At 44.3% G+C, this 24,044-nt stretch overlaps 1 protein-coding gene across 1 annotated transcript in view; it reads left to right on the top strand.

Moving 5' to 3' along the window:
- The first annotated feature begins 6,415 nt into the window (after positions 1 to 6,415).
- Positions 6,416 to 24,044, top strand: part of PEDS1 (plasmanylethanolamine desaturase 1) — a 38,397-nt gene continuing 20,768 nt past the window's right edge. Inside the window, exons 1-2 of the mRNA XM_028735186.2 lie at positions 6,416 to 6,778; positions 17,333 to 17,452. Coding sequence (XP_028591019.2) covers positions 6,472 to 6,778; positions 17,333 to 17,452 — 427 coding nt within the window. The 5' untranslated portion in view covers positions 6,416 to 6,471. The remainder of the gene's footprint in view (positions 6,779 to 17,332; positions 17,453 to 24,044) is intronic.

The raw sequence follows: 24,044 nt of genomic DNA, 5'->3' as shown, positions 1-24,044 counted from the left end.
GCGTGAGGTAAACGGTGGAAGTCTTTTTTTAAAACAACAACAACACAACAACACTTTATTTAAGGTAGATAAGGACAAGATGAAGTTATACAATTGAATAGAAATATAGATGGGAAACGGCTATGTATTGTGAGTACTTACCTACTTTTAAAAATTTTCACCTATGATCTTTTTCTTTTACTTTATTTTTTCTTTGTTCTTTTTTCTGACATCTTATCTTTCATTTCACTCCTTTATTGTGAATAGCATTTTAGAGGTATAAATAACTGTAAATATGAAAAGAGACAAAATATTCTCTCTCTTTTTTACTTCGTTATATGTATCTTCTTTTTCTTTTGTCTTTTTTGTTGTTGTAAACATGTATGTTTTCTAATTTGTACTTAATAAAAATATATTTTTTAAAAAAGAAAAGAAACTGAGAGCCCCTGTCTGTGAAGCAGCCGCTGTCTACTGTGTAACCTCTGTAGACACAATATCTTTCTTGGGATCAGAATTTGGCTAACCCAGAAATTTCTGTGGACCTCAACTGAAGCAAGATACAGAATGGCCCCAGGAATAATCCATCCAAGAATACTCTTTAATCGGGAGATTTTTACCTTTCCCGGTCATCCCTGCTGCTGAAAGGGCCATCAATCAGTGGTAGATTGCATGCAGAAGGTTTTAAGTGTAAACCCTCGCGTTTCCTGGTAGGGAAGGGACAGACCTCTGCTTGAAAACCTGGAAGATGCTGCCAGACCACCATTTTATCTAATTATTTAATTAAATCAGCAGCTCAGAGTAATAAGAGCATACTTAGCAAGGCCACTGTGTGCTAGGAGTCAGTGTTCCCCAACCTTGGGCCTCCAGCTGTTTTTGGACTACAACTCCCATCATCCCTCGCTAGCAAGACCAGTGGTCAAGGATCATGGGAATTGTAGTCCAAAAACAGCTGGAGGCCCAAGGTTGGGGAACACTGCTAGGAGTTCAGGCAGAGCTGAAATGAATTTGTACTTCAACATTCACCCTTGCATTTTGTTCCTCTAGATGTTCTCTGGATGTATGAATATTTGGAGAATATTCTCCAAATGTTTTAGTTTTCAGTATCTAGCACCAAGCAGGGCATAAATATTGTTCAGATTAAAAGGCAGACATGAAGTAAGGTACTTAGGTTGAGTAAAACCAGCTTCTGGGCAACTACCGTATTTTTCGCCCTATAGGACGCACTTTCCCCCCTCCAAAAATGAAGGGGAAATGTGTGTGCGTCCTATGGGGCGAATGCAGGCTTTCGCTGAAGCCTGGAGAGCGAGAGGGGTCGGTGCGCACCGACCCCTCTCGCTCTCCAGGCTTCACGCAGCTCTCCGCAAGCCGGGGGGGGGGACTGCGCGAAGTCGCACAGCTCTCCCACGGCTTGTGGAGAGCTGCCTGTTCTGGGGGCTGGGGTCGGGGGAAGCTCGGGCTTCCCCCGCCCCAGCCCCGCGCCTGGAGGGGAAATAGTTTTTTCTTTATTCCCCCCCCCCAAAAAAAAAACTAGGTGCGTCCTATGGGCCGGTGCGCCCTATGGCCAAAAAATACGGTAGCTTGTTGGGTACCACAAAAAAAAAAAAAAAAGATAAAATTTGAAAGCAACTTGAATTATGGAGATTCACACTGTTAGTTGCTATGGGACTTGCTATGGGACTTGATTAAAGAGACTTTGCCCAGTAAATCCAGGAAAAACAGAGAGAATATTAGCCAACCATTTGCTCAATAGACTCACCTTTCTCTAATTATTCAACTTATCTGTTTTCAGAAATAGGTTAATGATTACAGTCAGGTCAGTCTGATATGCACAGCTGCGTTCAGAGTGTCTGGACGTGAAGCAGGTTTCCATGTGCCCAGAGGAATGAAAAGGTCTCTTGGACTGGGTGCACACCATACCTTTAAAACACATGACTTCCCCCTAAGAATCCTGGGAACTGTAGTTTCTTAAGGGTGCTGGGAATTGTAGTTCTGTGGGAGGTAAACACACACCTCTCAGGGTTCTGTGGGGTAAACAATGTGCTTTAAACGTATGGTGTGTACACAGCCTAGTGTTTTAAGACTACATAAGCAGCAAGATTTCACGTTAATAAAGCAGGCTTTGGAAATGAAGATCCACCCAACTGTTTTCTGCATGTTCAAATATTTGGCAAATACTCCACAGTTGTTTTTAAATTTGTATTTGACACCCAGTGGTCTTTGGTTTCTGCATTTGTTATGCAGCCATTCATTCATTCATTCATTCCTCCGGGTATAGGGCGGTATATAAATTCAAATAATAATAATAATAATAATAATAATAATAATTCATTTAACCATTTTTTAAAAATGAATGCTGCAAAAACGGTATATAGGACTACAGAATTCTCTTTGTAGGGCTGACTAACGGTCCCTTTATAAGTCCCTGACCACACAGCCTGCACCCTAGCTCCCCTCAGAGAGCACAGGCCTTTCTCAAGCAGAAGCAAGTGAAGTGGGGGAGACCTCCTTAGGGTCCCTTCCGGAAACTAGGGTTATGTGCTCCCACTCCTTTTCTACATTCCCAAGCCTAGCACGCTGCAACTTGGAAATTACTCCAGATTGGCTTTTACCTTCTCTATTTAATAATGCATCCCGGCAGAGCTGCTTCTTCAGACGCACTGTTCCGTGGCCTGCACAAAAGAAAGCAACAAGGCAGCCAAAAGAAATTGCTTTGGATGTGCTGCTGTTCTTTTCTGTCTTTTTATTGGGGTCCAGGTACTTTTACTGTCTCATCACAATCTAAAACAACCAAAGATTCTTGCGGCGCTTAAAAAAAAATAGGTACAATATTAATTGGGGCATGTTTTGTTGACTTTGACAGATTGTTCTACCCGGACACTGAGGTCCAGCACCAAGGGCCTTCTGGCGGTTCCCTCACTGCGAGAAGCCAAGTTACAGGGAACCAGGCAGAGGGCCTTCTCGGTAGTGGCACCCGCCCTGTGGATCGCCCTCCCACCAGATGTCAAAGAGAACAACAACTACCAGACTTTTAGAAGACACCTGAAGGCAGCCCTGTTTAGGGAAGCTTTTAATGTTTGATGTATTATAGTATTTTAATATTTTTTTGGAAGCCGCCCAGAGTGGCTGGGGAAGCCCAGCCACATGGGCGGGGTACAAATAATAAATTATTATTATTTTTATTATTATTTGGTAAATTTTGCTGCTAGAGACTAACATGGCTAGCCCTCTAGAAATCACTACAGTCTATGCCAGGGGTGGGGAACCTGTGGCTCTAGAGTTGTTGTTGTTGGACAACAACTCCCATCACCCCCAGCTCTTGTGGCTGATGATCAGGGATTATGGGAGTTGTAGTCCAACAACAGCTGGTCCTCACTCCTGGTCTAGGTGATCATTTTTGTCCAGTTGTCACAAAAGCAGTGCCATTGGCCATACATTCTGATATCACACTGAGGTTGGCTGAGCAACTCTTTTTCACATGCTGTGCTAAAGTTGGCTATTGGGCAAAGAATCCAAAATCCACAGCAGGGTAATAGCAACCAAAATAGTACAAAATCTGGCTCATACTTTTAATTAATATTTTATGCAGTTTCATGTAAGCTGCTTAAAGACTTTTGTCAATTAAGAGGTATATAAATCTTGACAAATAAAAGGAAGATGAAGTTCCCACCAAAGAATGGATAAGCAAGGCGATGGACGATGCAGAATTGGCAAAGTTAGCAGCCAAAACAGAAGAATCTAACAATGAGAGCTTTGTGGAAGAAGCCTTTTTTGGACTATTTAAAGAAATATTATGGTTTGATGAACTCACAAGCAGTGTTTGAAATATAAGCAACAGAAGGAATTAGAGCATACAGTATTGTTGTGTTGATATATGAAATAGAGGGTATTGTGCAGCAAAGGGGGGGGGGGCGGAATTAAAACACCCTGAAAAATGGGACGGGAAGTTGAGAAAATATAAATTTAATATAAAGAAATTATTACCCAAAAATTGTCAAATAAATAAACCAGTAAGATTTCGACTTCTCTGGCACCCACTGGTTATCCAAATCACATTCACATTTGTATGTTCCATCGCTTCCCTCTGGTTGCTTGTGACCTAATGAATGAGCAGTGAGTCATTTGGGCCTAGTCTTGTAAGATACAAATATTGGCAAATAAAGCAAGGCTCTAGGACAGTTGCATCAATGCAACGTCATGCCTATAATACTATGCTAGTGTTGCTAACCAATCCATGACATGGTCATGGCATAACATTATGAGTCGATGCTACTATGGTTACAATGGTTATCATCACTAGATGTGCCATAATAGCGATAGACAAAGGCATTCTTTACGTCCCATGTACACTTATGCTTAGGATCAAACTCAAGTAAGGCACGTTTCCAAGTAAATATGCATAGGACCAGGGTATAAAAAGCAGAGGAACGAATGGATAATAGGGGACATTGTCAAAATAGAATGACGTCAACCCAGCTTTCTTCTCTTTCCAGAACTGGTCTACCAGATGCCTCCAGAAAGACCAGAAGAAGGGCATGAAGACAACAATATTCCTCAATTATTATTATTTTGTCCCCAAAAGTATATTGTGGCTCAGTGGTAGAGCACCTGCTTTTTGTGCAGAAGGCTCTGGGTTCAATCCTCAGCATCTGAAGTCCTGGACAGCTGCTGCCAGTTATTGTTGAAAATACTGAGCTACATCATAGATCAATGGTCCAGCTCCCTATAAGGCAGCTTCCTATGTTCCCATGTCTCTGAACTTGAAGGTTTTCTAACAGCTTTGCTCTCCTAGCACACTTATTTGGGAATCAGTCCAGCTCCCAGGAGCTCAAGAGACCCTGCTTCTTGAGACCATCGCCAGACCTTGCCTCATGGGTGGGCCGGCGCTGCCATTACTTCTGAATGAGGCAACCCAGTCTTCATTTATCTATACATTTTATTTTGTTTTTAAAGACTGCCATTTGAGGGCAAAAGCTGCCTTGATTTATATGTCGCTTTCCCACGGCTGGTGCCAAAGCAACTTCTACAACAGCCATTCAACGATTATTTAAATGCAACCTCACATTTGAAACGCGATGTTCTGGATTTTTCTGACCCATTTGCAATCTCCCTTTCTTTGCAGCAAGTTGTGTGTGTGTTTGAATGTTTGTGCACACCTGTAAGAACGCTTCACGCATCTGGGGAAGTGATCTGTAGCCTACAAAAGCTGACGCCCTAATAAGCTTCCATTACCCTTTTATGATGCCACCAACAAACATTCTGTTTTTGCTGCAACAATCGACACAACACACCCTTCTGAAAAATACCTGAACATTTAATATAAACACCCTATGTTGTTGTTTAGTCGTTTAGTCGTGTCCGACATGTTGTGACCCCATGGACCAGAGCACGCCAGGCACTCCTATCTTCCACTGCCTCCCACAGTTTGGTCAAACTCATGCTGGTAGCTTCAAGAACACTGTCCAACCATCTCATCCTCTGTCGTCCCCTTCTCCTTGTGTCCTCCATCTTTCCCAACATCAGGGTCTTTTCCAGGGAGTCTTCTCTTCTCATGAGGTGGCCCAAATATTGGAGCCTCAGCTTCAGGATCTGTCCTTCCAGTGAGCACTCAGGGCTGATTTCCTTCAGAATGGATAGGTTGGATCTTCTTGCAGTCCATGGGACTCTCAAGCGTCTCTTCCAGCACCATAATTCAAAAGCATCAATTCTTTGGTGATCAGCCTTCTTTATGGTCCAGCTCTCGCTTCCATACATCAAACACCCTATACAGTGGTACCTCGGGTTAAGTACTTAATTCGTTCCGGAGGTCCGTACTTAACCTGAAACTGTTCTTAACCTGAAGCACGACTTTAGTTAATGGGGCCTGCTGCTGCACCGCCGCCAGAGCACGATTTCTGTTCTCATCCTGAAGCAAAGTTCTTAACCTGACGTACTATTTCTGGGTTAGCGGAATCTGTAACCTGAAGCGTATGTAACCTGAAGCGTATGTAACCCGAGGTAGTACCACTGTACTAGCCGCCTATCTGGATTTGATGCTACAGAGGCAGCCGCCGCCCTCCTCCCCCCCCGAAATTTTTTTGCATTGCTCCGTCCTAAAGTCCAAGGCGCAGTTCGGAATTTGCAGGGGGGGCGAGCCCCTTTTCCTTTAGCGCGCGCGCGGCGCCGAGGCTGCCACATGGGTTGCCCCGCCCCCTCCCCCTCCGTAACGCCGCCTGCGGGCGAGGCAGAAAAGAGAGCGAGCGGCGAGGAAAAAGGGGCGTTCCCTCCAGCGTATCCCTCAAGAGGAGTGGGCGGGGACCTGAACCCGCCAGCTCGGGCGCCATTGGCCGGCTGTGGCGCGCGGAGCTCCTCTGATTGGTCGGGCCATCCTCCTCGGAGGGGCGTGGCCCGGGCCTGTGGGCCCGCCCCGTCCCTCCGTGCCCCCTCCCTCCTGCAGGGCAAGAAAGAGGCGGCGAGTCGCGCGCGGCGGCTGGCCTTTGGGCGGGTTGCCTCGCGATGCTGCTGCCGCCGCCGCCCTCGTCGCTTCTGCCGGGAGGCGCCCCGGGCGCTGGAGCGCGAGCCATGGCGGGGCCGGAGCTCCAGGACGAGGCCGGCCTCCGCGAGCAGCAGGACGAAGGCGGGGAGCGAGGCCGCGGCGGGGCCACGGCCGAGTGCGCCCGGGGCCGGGCGGCCGGGGCCAGCAGGGCGGTGTCCGAGGCGGAGGCCGCTGCGTCAGCTGCCCAAGGGGACCCCGACGGCGCCTGTCCCCGCTGGGGAGCCCAGCACGCCGGAGCCCGCGAGCTGGCCGAGCTCTACTCCCCCGGTGAGGCCGGCGTGAGCGGGGGGAGAGGTGTTCTTTCTCTCGCCTCTGGGTTAAAACGTGGCGCGGGTGGGACTCCGGGTCTGACGCAGGTCAAGGGTTCTGTTCACACGTGACGCCCGATATCTGCCTTCGGGCGCGCGCCTGGAACCTCTGAAGCCTTCCCCGCACACGCACGCACACACCTCGCCCCTAGTGGAAAGCGTGGCCTGGTTCGCACCTGCAAGGAACATCTCCTTTACTCGTCTACTCGGGATTGTTGCGCACTTGAGGAATGGCAGCCGGGCGTGTGAAGTGACTCCCCTGGAAAGGGAGATCGTGGGAATATTCTGCTGCTAGAGAAGGGAAATCGGCACCATGCTCTAACCAACTTTTCTTTCTGCAAGTTGTGACTAGATTTTATTGCTTAGCTAATTGGGTAGGTTAGTTGGTTGAAAATAATAATAATTATAATCGGCCTAATCAGTTAATCTCTAATATATTCTACTTGATGACTCCTTGGCTCCCTTTATTAACTAAACAAAAGGATTTATTGAATCAGTCCAACAAATATTGTTCTGGTTGGTCCTTTGACATATGCAGTATGCATGCATACTTGAAATTCAGATTTAGTCGGCAGAATATTGTTAATTAACTATTTCTTTCAATAGATGATTTTTTCAGTGTAGTGATTTTGCAGTAAAAGTAATGGGACTGTGAACTTGTCCTGTAAAGTCAACAAACACGTATGATGCAAGTATCCTTGCCAGCTGTGATTAGCTGCAAATCTCTGTTGAGTGGCAAATGTGTGGTTGTTGCCATGTAATGTGTGAGATGACTTTCTGGAGGCATAGAGCCAGGTATGTTGCAAAAGCTCACACTGGCAAACCTGACCATTTTTTACAGTTGAATAACTACTACAAAGTAGCCATGTCCTTAACATTCTCCACTGGGAGATTATTTCCCAGGAGGTTTGCTAAAAGCCTGAGGCTGTGTATCTTAACAGAAGTGATGTTGGATGTGTTTATTCATAGTGGCTTTGGGTGGTTGGGGCAGGTAATATATTTTGTGGCAAGTTTAGGCTACAAGGCCAAAAAACTATTCTTATCTATCGTTTTACAGTGAGGACAGTGGTGTGATCTTACATATTCACATGTGCTTTAGTATTCCCACTGCATATGAATTTTAAGAAAAATCTGCATTTCATCCTAATAGTTATGATTATTCGTTTTATGAAATAGTGTGTTTGAGTAGTTGCCCATTTTCTGTTTTGGGGATAGGGTGCTATGCTCATATTAGAGTGCTGTCTTCAGGTGGTCTTTTTCTCTCCGTTCTGGCTGCCTCCTTACTTTTTTCCTGATGCTTTTCAAACTTCTTTCTTCTCCAAAAGTAGTGTTACAAAGGCCCCATGGTCATTTCAGTTTTTTCCTGAAATTAGTTACTATGTTGGTGGTAGTATATACTGTATCATATGAAGGAGCTCTTTGAACCCTTTCTGCAGTCCTGTAATGGGGGGGACATGTGGCCCTCCAGATTTCGGACTACAATTCCCATTATCCTGGCAGTTAGACTTGCTGGTAGGGGCTGATGGGAGTGGAAGTCTGGCTGAAGGGTGCCCCTTTCAGCTCTAGCATTAGTTTACTATTTTAGGTGGTGTGAGGGTAAGCTAGCAGGTAATTCTTGTGTTTCCAGCTTTGGGTGTGGTGGGCAGAAAAATGGGCATGCAATAAAGTTTCATTTTTTTATAGTTTCTAAGTTCAGTTTCCCTACCGGGCATCTGGCTGAAACCCTACTTAAAATAATTTACCCAGCCGTGAGGGCAGGCCCTGACTGGTTGGCCTTTCCCTTGAAACCCAGAGACTGATTATTTTGGGCAGACCATTCTGTTGGCCCAGCCAGTGTGATTTGATCAGATACAGTGGTACCTTGGGTTATGTACTTAATTCGTTCCGGAGGTCCATTCTTAACCTGAAACTGTTCTTAACCTGAAGCACCACTTTAGCTAATGGGGCCTCCCACTGCCGCCGCCGTGCGATTTCTGTTCTCATCCTGAAGCAAAGTTCTTAACCCGAGGTACTATTTCTGGGTTAGCGGAGTCTGTAACCTGAAGCATATGTAACCTGAAGCGTATGTAACCTGAGGTACCACTGTATTTGTTATCTCAGCCTCATAGGTAGCTGCTACATGGCTTATAGAACATTTTGAGCTGGGGTGGGCAGCCCTCAGCCCCATTTTGTGAGAGGAGAAAGATGTAGTGAAATAGATGTAGTGACTGAAACCCACTGCAAGTGATTGGTTCAGGACTCTGTCAAGAATGATCTGCCCTTTCCCCAGTTGCCACCTGGGTGGGGAGGGTGAAAGGTCTCTGAAACAGAAATGGGAGTGACAGGGAGAGAGGGTTGGGTGGCCCTGCTTGCTGTTGGTATGCAGCCCTAACAGAGGGCATTAAGGTCAGAGGTCTTGCCAGAAATCCAGTGCATGTTAGTCATTTGAAATCCTTTTTGTGACCCATCATAAATATTGTTTCCTTCTTTAGTAAGTGCCATATGATAAGTGCCAGCTGGCAGTTGGAACAGGAATCTGGAGAAAAGTCAGCGACCTTTGCAGGATTTCCTACTTCCCTTGCCCTTCATAGAACACCATTTAAGAAATAGTAAGCAGCAAGCTTGGAGAACATAAAAGAAAGAGCAAGGCTTACGGATCCTGTAGTCCCAAACATTTGTATATACTTGGGAGTCTTTCGGACATCTCTAGGGCTGGTATCTTTAAAACTCGCTGGTAACTTAGATATCCATGGCGTTCAGAAACTTGGGTCCTCCTCCTTCAGTTCAGCACAAGACATTTTGTCTTGGCCAGCCGAACACTGTGAGAATCTAAGTCCCGCCTTCGTTCAGGAAACAGCACGTACTTCCTTCGGTAACTTTCCTGCCTCATGTGACTAAGGCTTATAAGTGTGTTTTTTAGGTCACTTTCTTGCTGTACTGAAAGACAAAACCCCACCCATCCCAGGCTCCAGTGAATGAAGCCTGCAGATGCCAGACCTTAGTGGATGCAGTTGCAGTGCAAACTGATCTCCTTGATTTAATTCTGTTTTGTCAGCCTGTCATCTTGCCACTGCTGATAGGAGCTGGCATCTCTTCAGTGTATAAGAAAGTGTTTAAGGTTTTTTTTAAAACTATTTGCAGTCTTAATTGCATTTGGAAAGGCTTAGGATTCTGTGTTGGGCTTTTTGAGACAAGCATGCAAATAAGCCTGTGAGTTACTAGTCCACCCCACTTAACCTGTCTGTGTTATTCATGGCACATCAGTGTGCCACAGAAGATCCAACTACTGAAATTTACAAAAGCTTCACTGTCTTAGTCACCAGCAGGTGACTTGGTACTCTGCTTGAGTGAGTGGCTATTTACAAGTCTGCTTTAGAGCAAGCTCCTGTTCGTAGCAGAAACAACTGATTAACCCCACATTTAAGTCTCCTTCATGGGCTATTTCAAACATTTTTAAAGATGTTTGGGGAGTCTGAAATCCAGTTGTCTGAGGACGTGTCTGGCTATATTGATTTTGTTCCAGAAATCTAGCACACGCAAGAGTTGGCAGTGTCCCTATTTTGCAGTTGTTGTAGGAACAGCAAATATGTCTTGTTCAAGGTTACAGCACAAATAGGAACCCTTTGTGTTCCTAAAGGAACACAGAACTTTTTAAGGTTTGGAAGAGGCTTAAAATAGGAATTGGCAGCTTAAAAGCTCTCCACTTTAATCAGGTCCTCCGAGGGGGTACTGCCTGACCCACGTTTTGCCAACCCAGAGGAAAGACGTGTGTATTATGAAGGGGATGGCATCAGTGGTAATAGGACTTACCAGTCCTTCATGCCTTAACCCATTCACAGAACAGATGTCTAAGAAATCTAGTTACTGAACAAGCTTAAAGGGAAGCTGTTGGAAAAGCTTTTCTTATGTTTCTAGATCTGAAGCCCTGCACTTCCATTGTTTCTAACTACCGTTGTTGCCTAAAAAATAAAATGTTGGACTTGGCTCAACGGATTCTCGCTTCAGATTTCTTCTTAGCCATGTGTGACCCAGCACACATCCCAATCTGATATCTGAAACTGGAAGAGTAGCAACCTATTAAAGTGCTTGGATATTAAATACCGCACTACTCATAATGTGCAAATGAAAATAGGCAACTTGTGTGAGTAATGCTGGAAATAGGTTTCTATTCAGAATCTAAGCTGCAATTATGATTTAGTCCATGTGCTTATTAGGGTGTGGTGGAGGGAACTTGAGTCAGTTCATTGTACTCTGGCAGTGGACTGTCTCATTGATACACATTGGATTTCCAGTGGCATTTCTTTTCTTTTTAAGGTGATTTCTGAAGAAGTTAAGAAAAGGCAGGTTCTTTGTTATGTTTGTACATGTGTGGCTTTAAAAGGGTGCAGGGTATCCTATTTTTTTCTAGGAGTCTAATGATTGCTACCCAAGTTCTTGCCAAAATTGAATGCAGTACAAAAAGTTCACTGAATGTAAATCTGTGGATCACTGGTGCTCACCAGAGGATGGTGCAGAAAGTAGCCTAAATTGAGAAAAGAAACCAGAGTTTTTAAAGTTTGATGCAAGCCAAACTGGGTTAACTCTGTTGGTAGAGGATGGACTCTACCCTCTATCTCAGGGTTGTGGATTTGAGTACCACATTGGGCAAAATATTCCTATATTGCAGAGGGTTGGACTAGATGATCCTTGTGGTCCCCTTCCACCTCTCCAGTTCTATGATACTATGATTCTATGAAACAGGAAGCTTACATTCTCCAAGAGGGTGACTTAACTTGTCCCAAGAGCCATGATCACAAGCATGGCTTTGCAGGGGCTGTAAACCACATGTAAAGTGGACTGTATGGACATTATCTCTCTCATAACAATTAAGTTAGATCTATATGTGCTGTCATGGCACTGAGCATTCCACTCCTGCTTCACTCCACTGACAGTTGCTTTGAAAGAAAAATAACTGGGTACAGTGACATTGAATTACACCTGGCTTGAGAGCAGTACATGTGAAAAGGATCTAGGAGTCTTGGTTGACCACAAACTTGACATGAGCCAACAGTGTGACACGGCAGCTAAAAAAGCCAATGCAATTCTGGGCTGCATCAATAGGAGTATAGCATCTAGATCAAGGGAAGTAATAGTGCCACTGTATTCTGCTCTGGTCAGACCTCACCTGGAGTACTGTGTCCAGTTCTGGGCACCACAGTTCAAGAAGGACACTGACAAACTGGAACGTGTCCAGAGGAGGGCAACCAAAATGGTCAAAGGCCTGGAAACGATGCCTTATGAGGAACGGCTAAGGGAGCTGGGCATGTTTAGCCTGGAGAAGAGGAGGTTAAGGGGTGATACGATAGCCATGTTCAAATATATAAAAGGATGTCACATAGAGGAGGGAGAAAGGTTGTTTTCTGCTGCTCCAGAGAAGCGGACACGGAGCAATGGATCCAAACTACAAGAAAGAAGATTCCACCTAAACATTAGGAAGAACTTCCTGACAGTAAGAGCTGTTCGACAGTGGAATTTGCTGTCAAGGAGTGTGGTGGAGTCTCCGTCTTTGGAGGTCTTTAAGCAGAGGCTTGACAACCATATGTCAGGAGTGCTCTGATGGTGTTTCCTGCTTGGCAGGGGGTTGGACTCGATGCCCCTTGTGGTCTATTCCAACTCTATGATTCTATGAATTACATCTGTTTTAAATGTCGCTGGGATTATGTAGGTTGGCAGCAGACATGATTCCGTGTTTCCTTTGTGCAACTTGCAGTTTTACTGTGAGTATATCATTCACTTTGCTCTGACTTACTTCTGTGTGGCTATGTATCAGTGTAAATGACGGCATGGAGAACTTCAGTACATGTATTAGACCATGGCATTTGGATTTAATAGACATTTCTTCTTAGCTACTCTGGGTCTCTTCCACACTTTTTTAGCAACATAGATTTTCATGCTTGGTTTTTAATTTGCAGATGATTTCAAAATGCTCTTAGTGCACCTGCCTGTTCAGAAACTTTGGGTCGTATAAGTTATTCCTACATCTCTGATGAAAGGCACATGTCAGTTTCAGCAATTTTCCCTACATCTCCCTAAAATTTGTTCTATAGGTTTCAAGGACACTTGAAGGTTTGGGAGGGGTGTGTGTGTGTGGATAAGGTGGTATCATTGGAAATTTGCCTCTCTACACATTCTGCTGAGAGATGCCTTCCATCAGAAAAGGGAGACCAGGATACCACCCCTTATGGATGTGGAGTGACAGTTCATTTGCAGTTACACTGTTACAGTAATGGGTAAAATAACTTCTAAATTTCACATGATGGAAAATTTTCTACCGCTGTTGCAGGATAATTGCAGGTGTCTTTGGCACATTGCCAGCAGACTTTTCCCTTCGCTCAACCTAAATCATTGAAGTGAATAAAATGTATTGCAGCATTTAGTAGCTGTGACCATTTTTGCTGCTTTCAACAGAAAAACCCTAAACTGCTTTTGGGCTAAAACACCTTAGCAGGCAGGTTTAAATATAAGAGTGTGCACTATATGTGGATTGTGGATTTTCAGCTCTCCAGTTTCCTGTGCTATTTAGCATTTGTCAGGTGGCCTATGCCAGCTGAACAGTTTACCTGTTTGCCGCTGAGGTTGAAACAGTGAGCAGCTTGTCAACACTTCAAATCTGCCTGTTCCAGTATCTGAGTGTTTATTGTCATCATCATTTTTTAAATCTGTATTTTGTATTTATTAAATTTGTTCAGAGAAGATGCTGTAACGTGGCTATTTGTGGGAAGTGTTTCAGTCCTCAAAGCAGGCACCACTGTCTCTTGTGTGTGAAAATTGGTGAGCAATTTAAGCCCTGTACTTTAAGGGAATCTGCTAATCTTGGTGGATGCAATGTGTGTTCACCAGACTTGCACACTGTATGACCCGCCAAGCAGCCATGAATTGTGGTTTGCCAGGTGCTTGACAAGCCTTTTCTCAGGCAGTTGGCAAAAAAGGGAGTTTTCTCAAGCTGCTGGTGGACTGTAGTTAACTTTGTGGATCCAAAAGCCTGGCATAAATCATGAATGCACTAAATGGATTAAATTCGTTTGCACAGTTAAAAAATCCTGAAGCTCCCCTTCAGGAGTCACAAAGCTGGCAGCTGTACAAATACAAATGATAATCATTGTTATTAAGGCTTGCTACCTGCCCTTCACTCTAAATTCCCAGGATGGGTTACAGTGGCTCAAATAACAGAATTTAAAACCACATAGAACCCAATCACAATTACAACAACAGTCATACATTTATTAGCAATTTCCAGGTAAATCACCAAAATACTTTACAGCTGTCAAAGGCCAGGGTGTGTCTTCAGCATGTGACAAAAGGCAAATAATTATGCTGGATGCACCTCTATAAAGGAGGGATTTGCAGTTTTCAGGCTGCCACAGAGAAAGCTGTCTCCTGGGCCACCAGTTCTTGAAACCTTTACAGTGTGTTGCTATAGATGGTGATTCACTTTAAAATTCGTTGCTGCAATCTAAGTGGCGTTTTGCTATTTGTCACTGAAGGCTCCACAGCGCTATCAACACTTGCTGTCTACCTTAATCTAGGCCCTTTACAGTTAAGTTCATTTTTGGCCATACCGTATGGACAGATTTGGATTCCACGTGGATACATGCATATGGGGTGACTTCTCGGTCCACCAATTCTGCAAAATCCTCAGCTTTGACTTGAAATGGCAGGTTGTCTTCACAAGCAGCTTGCGCATGGTTTCCCTTGGGCGATGCATGAAAGCGCCATGAAGTTTCCCACGTGTTAATTGTTCCTTGTGGATTTGGGCATTTAGCTCTTCTATTTAGGGTGCAGTTGCTCCTCTTCAGAATGTGGGTATTAATTAACTTGGATGCCATAGAGGCTGACTTAGAATAATACCCATGTTGTGATCATACCCATGTCTGAAAACATGCTGTCGGTTTTGTATTCTGTCTTGTTCTACCTGTGACATCTATGGGTTTGTGCAAACTGCACTGACTTCATGCAGTTTCTCTTGTATCACGTAAAGCAGGCATAGGCAAACTTGGCCCTCCAGATGTTTTAGGACTACAACTCCCATCATCCCTAGCTAACAGAACCAGTGGTCAGGGATGATGAGAGTTGTAGTCCCAAAACATCTAGAGGGCTGAGTTTGCCTATGCCTGACCTAAAGCTACATTTCTGGGTTTGCTTGTTTCATTTGAGACACGGCCAATCTTTGTGTGGGTGTGGGCATGCTATGCATACTTCACTTAGGTACATTTCATCCTTCCCTGGTTCATGTGTTTGCTTTGCATAGTGAAGGAGGGAGCTTATCCTCAACATGGCATTGTGAACTGTGTGCTCTATGCAAATTTATGTTCATCCATATCTTTCCCACTGCCTTATAGGTGGACCTTGGTATGTCTGAGCACTGATACAGATCACCTGGTTAATGCTAGATGTCTGATAATAGAAGCATGCCAGTTCCATACCACAATTCAGGGTGTAGATGATGAACTGCAGTTAATTTTTCAATGGGAGTGGAAGCTTCTAATCATATATTTGTGGCCATGCTGGTTGGGGAACATTTTAGCTTGGAGGGAGGGCTAGGCTTGTTCTTGTAATTCTGAGCCATAGTTCGCTTTATATCTGACTGCAGCCTCTAAATCGTGGGCTGTAATGGTTACATTTCAAATGATCTAGATAACCTTTTAGTTTCATTCAGATGACAACACACCCTACGGGATGTAATAGCTTTGCTTCTCAAACTTAGCACAGTATGTATAGTAAGCCAACAGAGACCTCAGAGAATCATTTCTTGTGTTTGTGTTGGGGAGGGGAATAATGCAAGATTGTTGTTTAGTCGTGTCAGACTCTTTGTGACCCCATGGACCAGAGCACGCCAGGCACTCCTGTCTTCCACTGCCTCCTGCAGTTTGGTCAAACTCATATTAGTAGCCTTGAGAACACTGCCCAACCATCTTGTCCTCTGTCGTCCCCTTCTCCTTTCCCAACATCAGGGTCTTTTCCAGGGAGTCTTCTCTTCAATTTGGCACATGAGTCTCTTAATCTCAGGGTCGTGGGTTCGAGCCCCACATTGGGCAAAAGATTCCTGCATTTCAGGGGGTTTCACCACATGGCCCTCGTGGTCCCTCCCAATTCTACAATTCTATGATTTCATGTGTGTCTCTGATGAGATGCAATATTTACTTGTACAAGAAATATTGGGTGGGATTCACCTAATGAGTCTTGTCGTCAGAAGCCCTGTGCAAGGACTTCTGCTTGCACAATGGGGCTTCCCTCCCTCGCCTCTCCCTGTGGCCTCCAAGAATTGGTGGGGAGGGGAGTCAGAAGAGCTACTAGAACAGTGGAGGTGGGGGAAGAGAGGGGGCAATCATTCGATCTGGCAACCTGCAATTATTGGGTAGATGTAACATTTGTAATAGCACAATGTTGAATTGCACCCATTAATTTCTAAGCAATACACTTGCAGCGCTGCCCAGTCCTATACGCAAGGGTAATGCTACCACAAGTAAGACCCTTTGGCAGAGCCATAGCTATGGGGTAGGGGGGCTTGCTGGGGTTTTTTTTGCCCTAGGTGAAGCCTCCAGAGGCACCATTGAGGCTCCCAGCCTGTCTCTGTGTGTGTGTGTGTGTGTGTGTGTGTGTGCGCGCAAATGTGCATGGGATGTGTGTGCCAAACTGGGTCTTTGACCCAGGCGAAATAAAGCCTGGTTTCGCCCCTGCCTTGGAATAATCTAGTGACATTAATTTGTGCAATCTCTTTGCAACTTTCACAAGTGTGCAAAAGCTGATTGCAGCTGAGGAGCACAATTCAGCAATGCAAAATAATGGAGAGAGTATGCTGCGAAAGGAATGTTGCTTATACCATTTTGCTCCTGGTAGTAGCCTATAGCGGATAAGTTTGCTATTTTGCTACTGCCAGTAGCTTCCTCTTACTACTCATAGACTACAATGAACCAGTGTTAGAAACTGAGATATGAAAACTAGGAGCTAAACCTAGACTGTGGGCATAACAACGGAATGTCTAGGCACACTTTTTTTTATAACAAGAATACAAAGCTGAAAATGAAGGAACCGCAGCTAAAATTTTACGTTCAATTTTCACGTGGTCTGTTCCTTCCCCTGTCCACCCCACCCCCCATAATATTCTTAAGAGGGTCTCTGCTCCGGTCTTCAGGGAGTAGCTGGAAGTGCAGAGGCAGAAAAAGGTCTTCCTTCCACTCTGCAGTTTTAATCTGAAATCGTAGGCACAGTACTGCGCCCAGAGCTGAGAAATTGCTTGCACTAATGAACTCCCCTGCCACAAAATGCGCCTAGAACAATGGGAGTTTCGAACACTGCTAGGAACTTGCCCATCCACCTGTCACTGCTTGTGCTAGGCCATTGTGGGAAATGGGATGCTGGACCAGATAGACCTTTGAACTGATCCAGCAGTGTTTTTCTTATGTTCACTATTGTAGAATTTAAAAAATAAGCTGTGTGTGTGTTCACTGTTCAATCTACCTGTTAAATAAAAAAATGCTTTTTTTTTGTTAAACAGGGAAGAGACTGCAGGAATGGATTAGTGTCATCTTATGTTTTTCTCTGATGTCTTTCAACTTCTACCATCTTCTCTTCTGCTTGAGACTGGAACATGCCTTCTCAATTATTTTTGGGATATGTAAGTATGAACTGGTTATATAATACAGTAGGCAAATTGCAGAAGTGCACAGTGGAAACAAAGATGTCATCATAAATGCTTATAGCTTAACCCTTAGCACCCTAATTAAGGGAAGCATGTTATTATCTGCAGCATCTATTCCATTCAGGTGTGCTGTAGAATAGGTGAGGGCTTAAACTGAGTAGAGCAACACACACAAGCCGATGCCTGTTGCCTTCACTTATGATCCTCACACACTGAACACAAAGTCTGAAGTAGGATTCTAAGTGTGTTCAGCTGAGCATGCTTAGAATATTCCCTGTGACTGAGAACCTTGATAATGCAATGTTCCCATTCACACGGAGGTTTCTAAGCTTGTTCAGTCAGGTAAATATAGAATTTTCATCAGAATTTCATGCCAAGTGAGCAGAGGCTCGAAGTTTCTTCCTGTGGGGATGGGAATGTTGGGGACAAGGATAATATGTGTGTTCCTGCCTCCTCTCTATACTCATAAATCTTGGGCTCTTGAAGGTGGCTTATAAGTTGAGAGCAATAATATATGGTGTGGTGGATTTGGCGAAGTAAAATCTGCAAAAGAATTGGTTTTTGTAAACGTCCTCAAGTTTAGTACCCATATCCTTTAGGCTGTCTGGTAGAAGTGCTACCAGTCGGATGCCGTGAGGGCATATATTTTCATTGTATTACCAAACCACATTTGGCTTCTCAGAAACGATGAACCAAGTAGTCATCTGGTATATAGCTGAGCTTCCTGCTTCCTGCATTTTTGCACTTGTTGCTCCTGCTTGCACAAGTCAGCTTGGCAAATAGGAGCTGTGTAATACGCAGCCTACCTTCGGGTTAACTGAGAAATCCGAAACAGAAAATGTTCCCTTAGCCATATTAATGCCACTTCAGTCATTTGGAATGCTGGTTTCATTGGAACCTTCCATTGTGAGAGTGGCTGCTGTGTGCTGACCCCAGCAAAAGAGGATTCAAAGTGACTTCACTGACTTCTATTGAAGATGCTGTGTTTTTTGGGCTAGCAGCATTTAAATTTCTGCCCTGACTTATGCTGTCCAGTAACTTGCTACCATACCAGCACCTGGCCCAAGAAACCCTGAGGTTTGGCTAGCCCTTCCCGAGCATAGGCCTACCCTGTGGAATGCGTTGCCTATAAGCAGTTCAGTAGGAGCCACTATCACTTGCTTTTAGATGTCTTCTAAGAGCTAGGGACACAGGTGGCGCTGTGGGTTAAACCACAGAGCCTAGGGCTTGCCGATAAGAAGGTCGGCGGTTTGAATCTCCGCGATGGGGTGAGCTCCCGTTGCTCGGTCCCTGCTCCTGCCCACCTAGCAGTTCGAAAGCACATCAAAGTGTAAGTAGATAAATAGGTGCCACTCCAGCAGGAAGGTAAACGGCCTTTCCGTGCACTGCTCTGGTTCGCCAGAAGCGGCTTAGTCATGCTGGCCACATGACCTGGAAGCTGTATGCCGGCTCCCTCGGCCAGTAAAGCAAGATGAGCGCCGCAACCCCAGAGTTGGCCACGACTGGACCTAATGGTCAGTGTTCCTTTACCTTTACGAGCTAATACTCACAGGCCTTTCAAACCTGAGATGCTTTGCCAACCAGCTTTACTGATGTGTTCGACGTGTTTACAGCTGTTTTTATTGTAATACTGTGCTGTTAGGTTTTATACTGCCTTGTGATATTTTACATGAAAGTGTGGTTTATAAATACTTAAATGAATACAAAGATATCATTCTGACACCTGATACATTTGCAATAACTTTATTTGACTGGCTCCTCGGCACTTGAGTGTAAATTGTCAATATTTCCTGTTCAGGGAAATGGTTAATGAGTGGTACTTAAGGGCTCCTGTGTAGAGAGATTGAACTGTGGTTCTTAGAAGTTCTGTATCCGAGCTCTGCGTTGCAGGCCAGACAGTTCTTCCACTTTGGCTTAGTTTGGAATATCAGGGATGTATACTTTGGTGTTGTCATTCATAAAATGTATTTATTGACTTTCAGAGAAATATTGCTGCAATTAATGCTGCGTATGGTGGTGTGCTTTATGAGAGTGCTTATGTGAAACCCATTCATCTTAATACAGGTCACCCGGGAGCAGCATTTTGTGGCTTGTTCTCTCTGGCTTTGGGATCTGGTTCTGGTTTGGGATTCTGTTAATGTCCTGTGTCTAAATGCAAATAGCAGCTGTGGGGGAAACTGGAGCAGCCTCAAATGTGGGGAAGCTTCACAAAAACAACCTCTCTGGGGCTCCTACTTGCATCTCAAGGGACGCTTTCACAGAGCAGCTTTAGAGAGTTAAATTTGACAGGGACTATGACAGAGAGAAACTTCTGCTCCATCCACCCACCATCGAGGCTGCTTAAATTTCCTTGCAGCTGCTGTTGCATTCATTTTTTAAAAAATACGTTTATTGCCTTCACATATAAATTGTTCTTTTTTGCATTTTATTACAATTTAACCCAATCATTTGCAATTTTCCCTTCTGGTCATTGTATCTGCTGAAGATAATTTTTTAAAATTCTAATTCATTGGATTTCTTACCTGTCCAGGACAGGTTACAATAATAAAATAGACAATTATAAAACAAATAAAATGATTGCATAAAACAAGAAACTGCTATGACTTTATGCAGCTCATGAAGTGTCCACTGGTCGATGAAAACTCAAGTGATAATAAATTCGTTCTGCTGAAATATATTAAGCAAGGATGGTATTAAATGAAGTTATACTCAGAGTAGATCCATAAAAATTACAGTATTTGCGCGAAGCTAATGCACCATTGAATGTAATGTGCACCTCACTTCCAGGGGTGTCCAAGCTTTTTTCAAAGAGGGCCAGATTTTATGAAGTGAACTTTTTTTTTTTTTTAGATTGAAGTTGTTGAGCTTTTTATTGGATTTTACACCAGGAAATAAACTGCCACAGGGGCTGGATTAAACCAACCAGCGGACCAGATTAGGCCCCCGAAACAGACTTTGGACATGCATGCCTTAAAACCATTTGCTGGCACCATCAAATCTAATACGCACCCTAATTTTTGTGACACGATTTGGCCCCTAAAGGTGTGCATTACATTTGAGTAAATGCGGTAATAAGCACGACCAAGATAGGTCCACTAATTTCAGTGAGTCTTCTCTGAATATAACTTTCTTCAATATCATCCTTGGTTTCAGCAATGCCACTCATGGCTGTTCTTGAGTGGAAGGGTTTTTATAGCTTGTTTGGGGATGAATATGTATCAATGCATTCAGTGGGCATCGAGCTGCTGAGCAAGTGCCACCACCACCACCTCTTTCTTTTCAGGGGAATTCCTCTTTTTTAAAAAAACAAAAAAACTTGGCTCAGTCTTGCTTGTAGAAATATAAATGGAAGATTCACCTGCTGCTTTTAGTTCTCATTCATGTTAATTGATAGCAGGTACTTCTCACATCTATGGTGATAAGATCCCTAATCTGTTGTCAGTTCAGCTACTAATTGATAAGGTTGACAACTTAACTGATAATATTATTTAGATAGTAGTAAATTATTAAAATAGTGGAATTGTGATTCAGTGTAAGCAGAGCTTCTTGGCAGCCACTGGCACTCCTTTTTTTTTTTTTTTAAACGTTATCTGTAGTCTAGATCCAAAAAAGCAGCCAGTTGCTTACACTTGAGGAATTCCTCCAATGTCATGTGACAAGCTGAATTTCTATTTGCCAGGAGCTCTTAAACAGGGCGACTAAACAGTATAGCTGTGTGTTCTGTAGGCTTACATTCATTTACTCAGAGGGCGCTCCATAAACTGTTGAGCGAATTAAAACTGTTTGGCATTACGAGGTTAGTAATTGTTCAGGACTTTAGGCACCCGTTGTTAACTTAAACAGCAATAAAGGGTTTGCTGCTGCTGTTATACTGTGCTGTTGATGGAAGCCCAAGAATACTGGATTCTTGTATGAATCAAACAGGCGTCCTGACTTGTAGGTTCTAGTCCTTAGGACTTGTTCATTCCCTTTCTAGCAACTGATATCTAACCTGCACATCTCAAAACCTCTTCCACTGAGTAGCTGTGATATTGCCACAGAGCTTTGTTGTCTTGCATTAACGAGCTGCAAAGAACTAGATGTGGAATTCTAGCCTGGAGCAGAGAGGCTCGTTGACAAGATTGTGTGCAAGAGCAACGTAATGTTTCTTCCAGTTCTTATTTTGGTATCAAATGGGGAGCGCTTTTAATGCCTGTTTTAAAACTCTGTGGCTTTGACTGGAAAAGAGGAACTTAGTGCAAATGTGTGCACGCTAGATTACACTTAAGTCTTATGATCTAAGGTACTGTATGTACCTTAGCAAGGCAGCTACCCTCCCCCCCTTAGCAAAGATCAAGAACTGGACCCTTGATCCGCGGGTTGTTTTGCAATAACATGCCGGCAATTTTCCAACAAGGCTGAATATGATGGGGTGAAATTTCATGCACTTTAAACTAACATTTGTCCTAATGTCAGAAATGAATTTACAGGAGGATAATAAGCAAGCTGTTCGCTTTTTAGTGAAACATGATTTAGATTTTGAAACAGATGCTTCACAGTGGTGTTGCTCCTATCACAGTTTTGCAGGGGTAGAGCTGTCTTGCTCCTCAGATAAGCTCAGGCACTAGGAATCCTAACATGTACAGGTAGGAGAATGCAAGTGTTCGATTCTCCCCATTTCACTACACTTTGTATCTGGATGAGATGTGGGCGCTGAGAGGCTGTGCACTTGCTCCCCCTTTCTCTTTTAAAAAAGCAGATAGTTTCTTGTCTGTATTTTGCTCATTGGCTAGAGAAACACTTCAGATTCTAGAACTGATTTCACCAAGCTGGCAACCTCCAGATATTTTGAACTAGAACTCCCATCAGCCCCAATTAGCAGAAATGAGTGATTAACTGCAGCTGTTTGTTTATTTTGTAAAATTTATATACCGCTTGATTGTAAAGAAAACCTATTAAGCAGTTTCCAAAAAGAAACGGGGAACTGTAGTTCAAAACATCTGGTGGGCGTCAGGTTTAAAATATAAAACAAAGCCAGTAATTTAAAAGCACATACAGTACACTTGGCTAAAATCACGTGTCAGAATTGCAGTCCCGAAACATCTGCAGGGCACCAGGTTGGCTAACGTTGCCCTAAAACATACAATAAAACTGTAACATTGACAATATTAAGAGGCAGAAGCTAAAAGCATAACACCAACCTATGTCATTATGGAACTTAAGGTGTCTGGGGGAAATGGTAATGTAGGTGCCATGTGTTGGGTTTTCTGTAACCAAGAATCGCCACCACTGAAATAGCTGCCTTTATTGTTGCGTAGTGTGCTTCTGAAGGCACTTGGAGATCTGCTGAAGCTCTTCTCCAAAGACAGGCAGGCTGGTACTCAAGTGGTTCTGTCAATTTGAAAATGCTTTCTTGGGAACTTCAGTGCCAAGCAATGGATGTCAAGTGTTGCGAGTTTCAACTACTTTGAAACACCTGACCCTTGGGCATCTCCCCTCTTCTCAAGCAAGATGTCTTTTGAATTGTTTAATCAAGCATTTTAGAAGAGGACGTACTCCACTCAATATAGCTACCTGGTTTTACCTTTGGTTGAAGCAAATGGTATTAATTCCAACCTGTTACCTCCAACCTGTTACCTCCGAGGATGTGGACAGGCTGCTTGGACGAGTGAAACCAACCACCTGTCTCCTGGATCCTTGCCCATCCTGGCTTATAAAAGCTAGCCGGGAAGGACTGGGCAATGGGCTTCGTGGGGTGGTGAATGCTTCCCTCCGTGAGGGAGCCTTCCCAGACCCGCTGAAAGAGGCGGTTATTAAACCGCTTCTTAAAAAACCATCTTTAGATGCGGCCACGATGGCCAACTATCGCCCAGTCTCAAATCTTCCATTCCTGGGCAAGGTGATTGAGCGAGCGGTTGCCGAACAACTCCAGGCACGCCTGGAAGAAGCGGACCATTTGGATCCCTTCCAGTCGGGATTCAGGCCTCATCATGGGACTGAAACTGCCTTGGTCGCACTGGTTGATGATCTCCGGCGGGCTAGGGACAAAGGTGAGAGCTGTTTCCTAGTTCTGCTGGATCTCTCAGCGGCGTTTGATACCATCGACCATAGCATCCTTCTGGACCGTCTTGAGGGGCTGGGAGCTGGGGGCACTGTTATACAGTGGTTCCGCTCCTTCCTCCTGGGCCATGTTCAGAAAGTGGTGGTGGGGGATGAGTGTTCAGACCCCTGGGCTCTCACTTGTGGGGTGCCTCAGGGTTCTGTCCTCTCCCCCATGCTTTTCAACATTTACATGCAGCCGCTGGGAGAGATCATCAGGAGGTTTGGGCTGGGTGTTCATCAGTATGCGGATGATACCCAGCTCTACCTCTCTTTTAAATCAGAACCAGTGAAGGCGGTGAAGGTCCTGTGTGAGTGTCTGGAGGCGGTTGGAGGATGGATGGCGGCTAACAGATTGAGGTTGAATCCTGACAAGACAGAAGTACTGTTTTTGGGGGACAGGAGGCGGGCAGGTGTGGAGGATTCCCTGGTCCTGAATGGGGTAACTGTGCCCCTGAAGGACCAGGTGCGCAGCCTGGGAGTCATTTTG

This window comes from Podarcis muralis, chromosome 5, assembly GCF_964188315.1.
Source record: "Podarcis muralis chromosome 5, rPodMur119.hap1.1, whole genome shotgun sequence".
NCBI lineage: Eukaryota > Metazoa > Chordata > Lepidosauria > Squamata > Lacertidae > Podarcis > Podarcis muralis.
The sequence above is the reverse complement of the archived record's forward strand: the minus strand, read 5'-3'. Positions and strand labels throughout refer to the sequence as shown.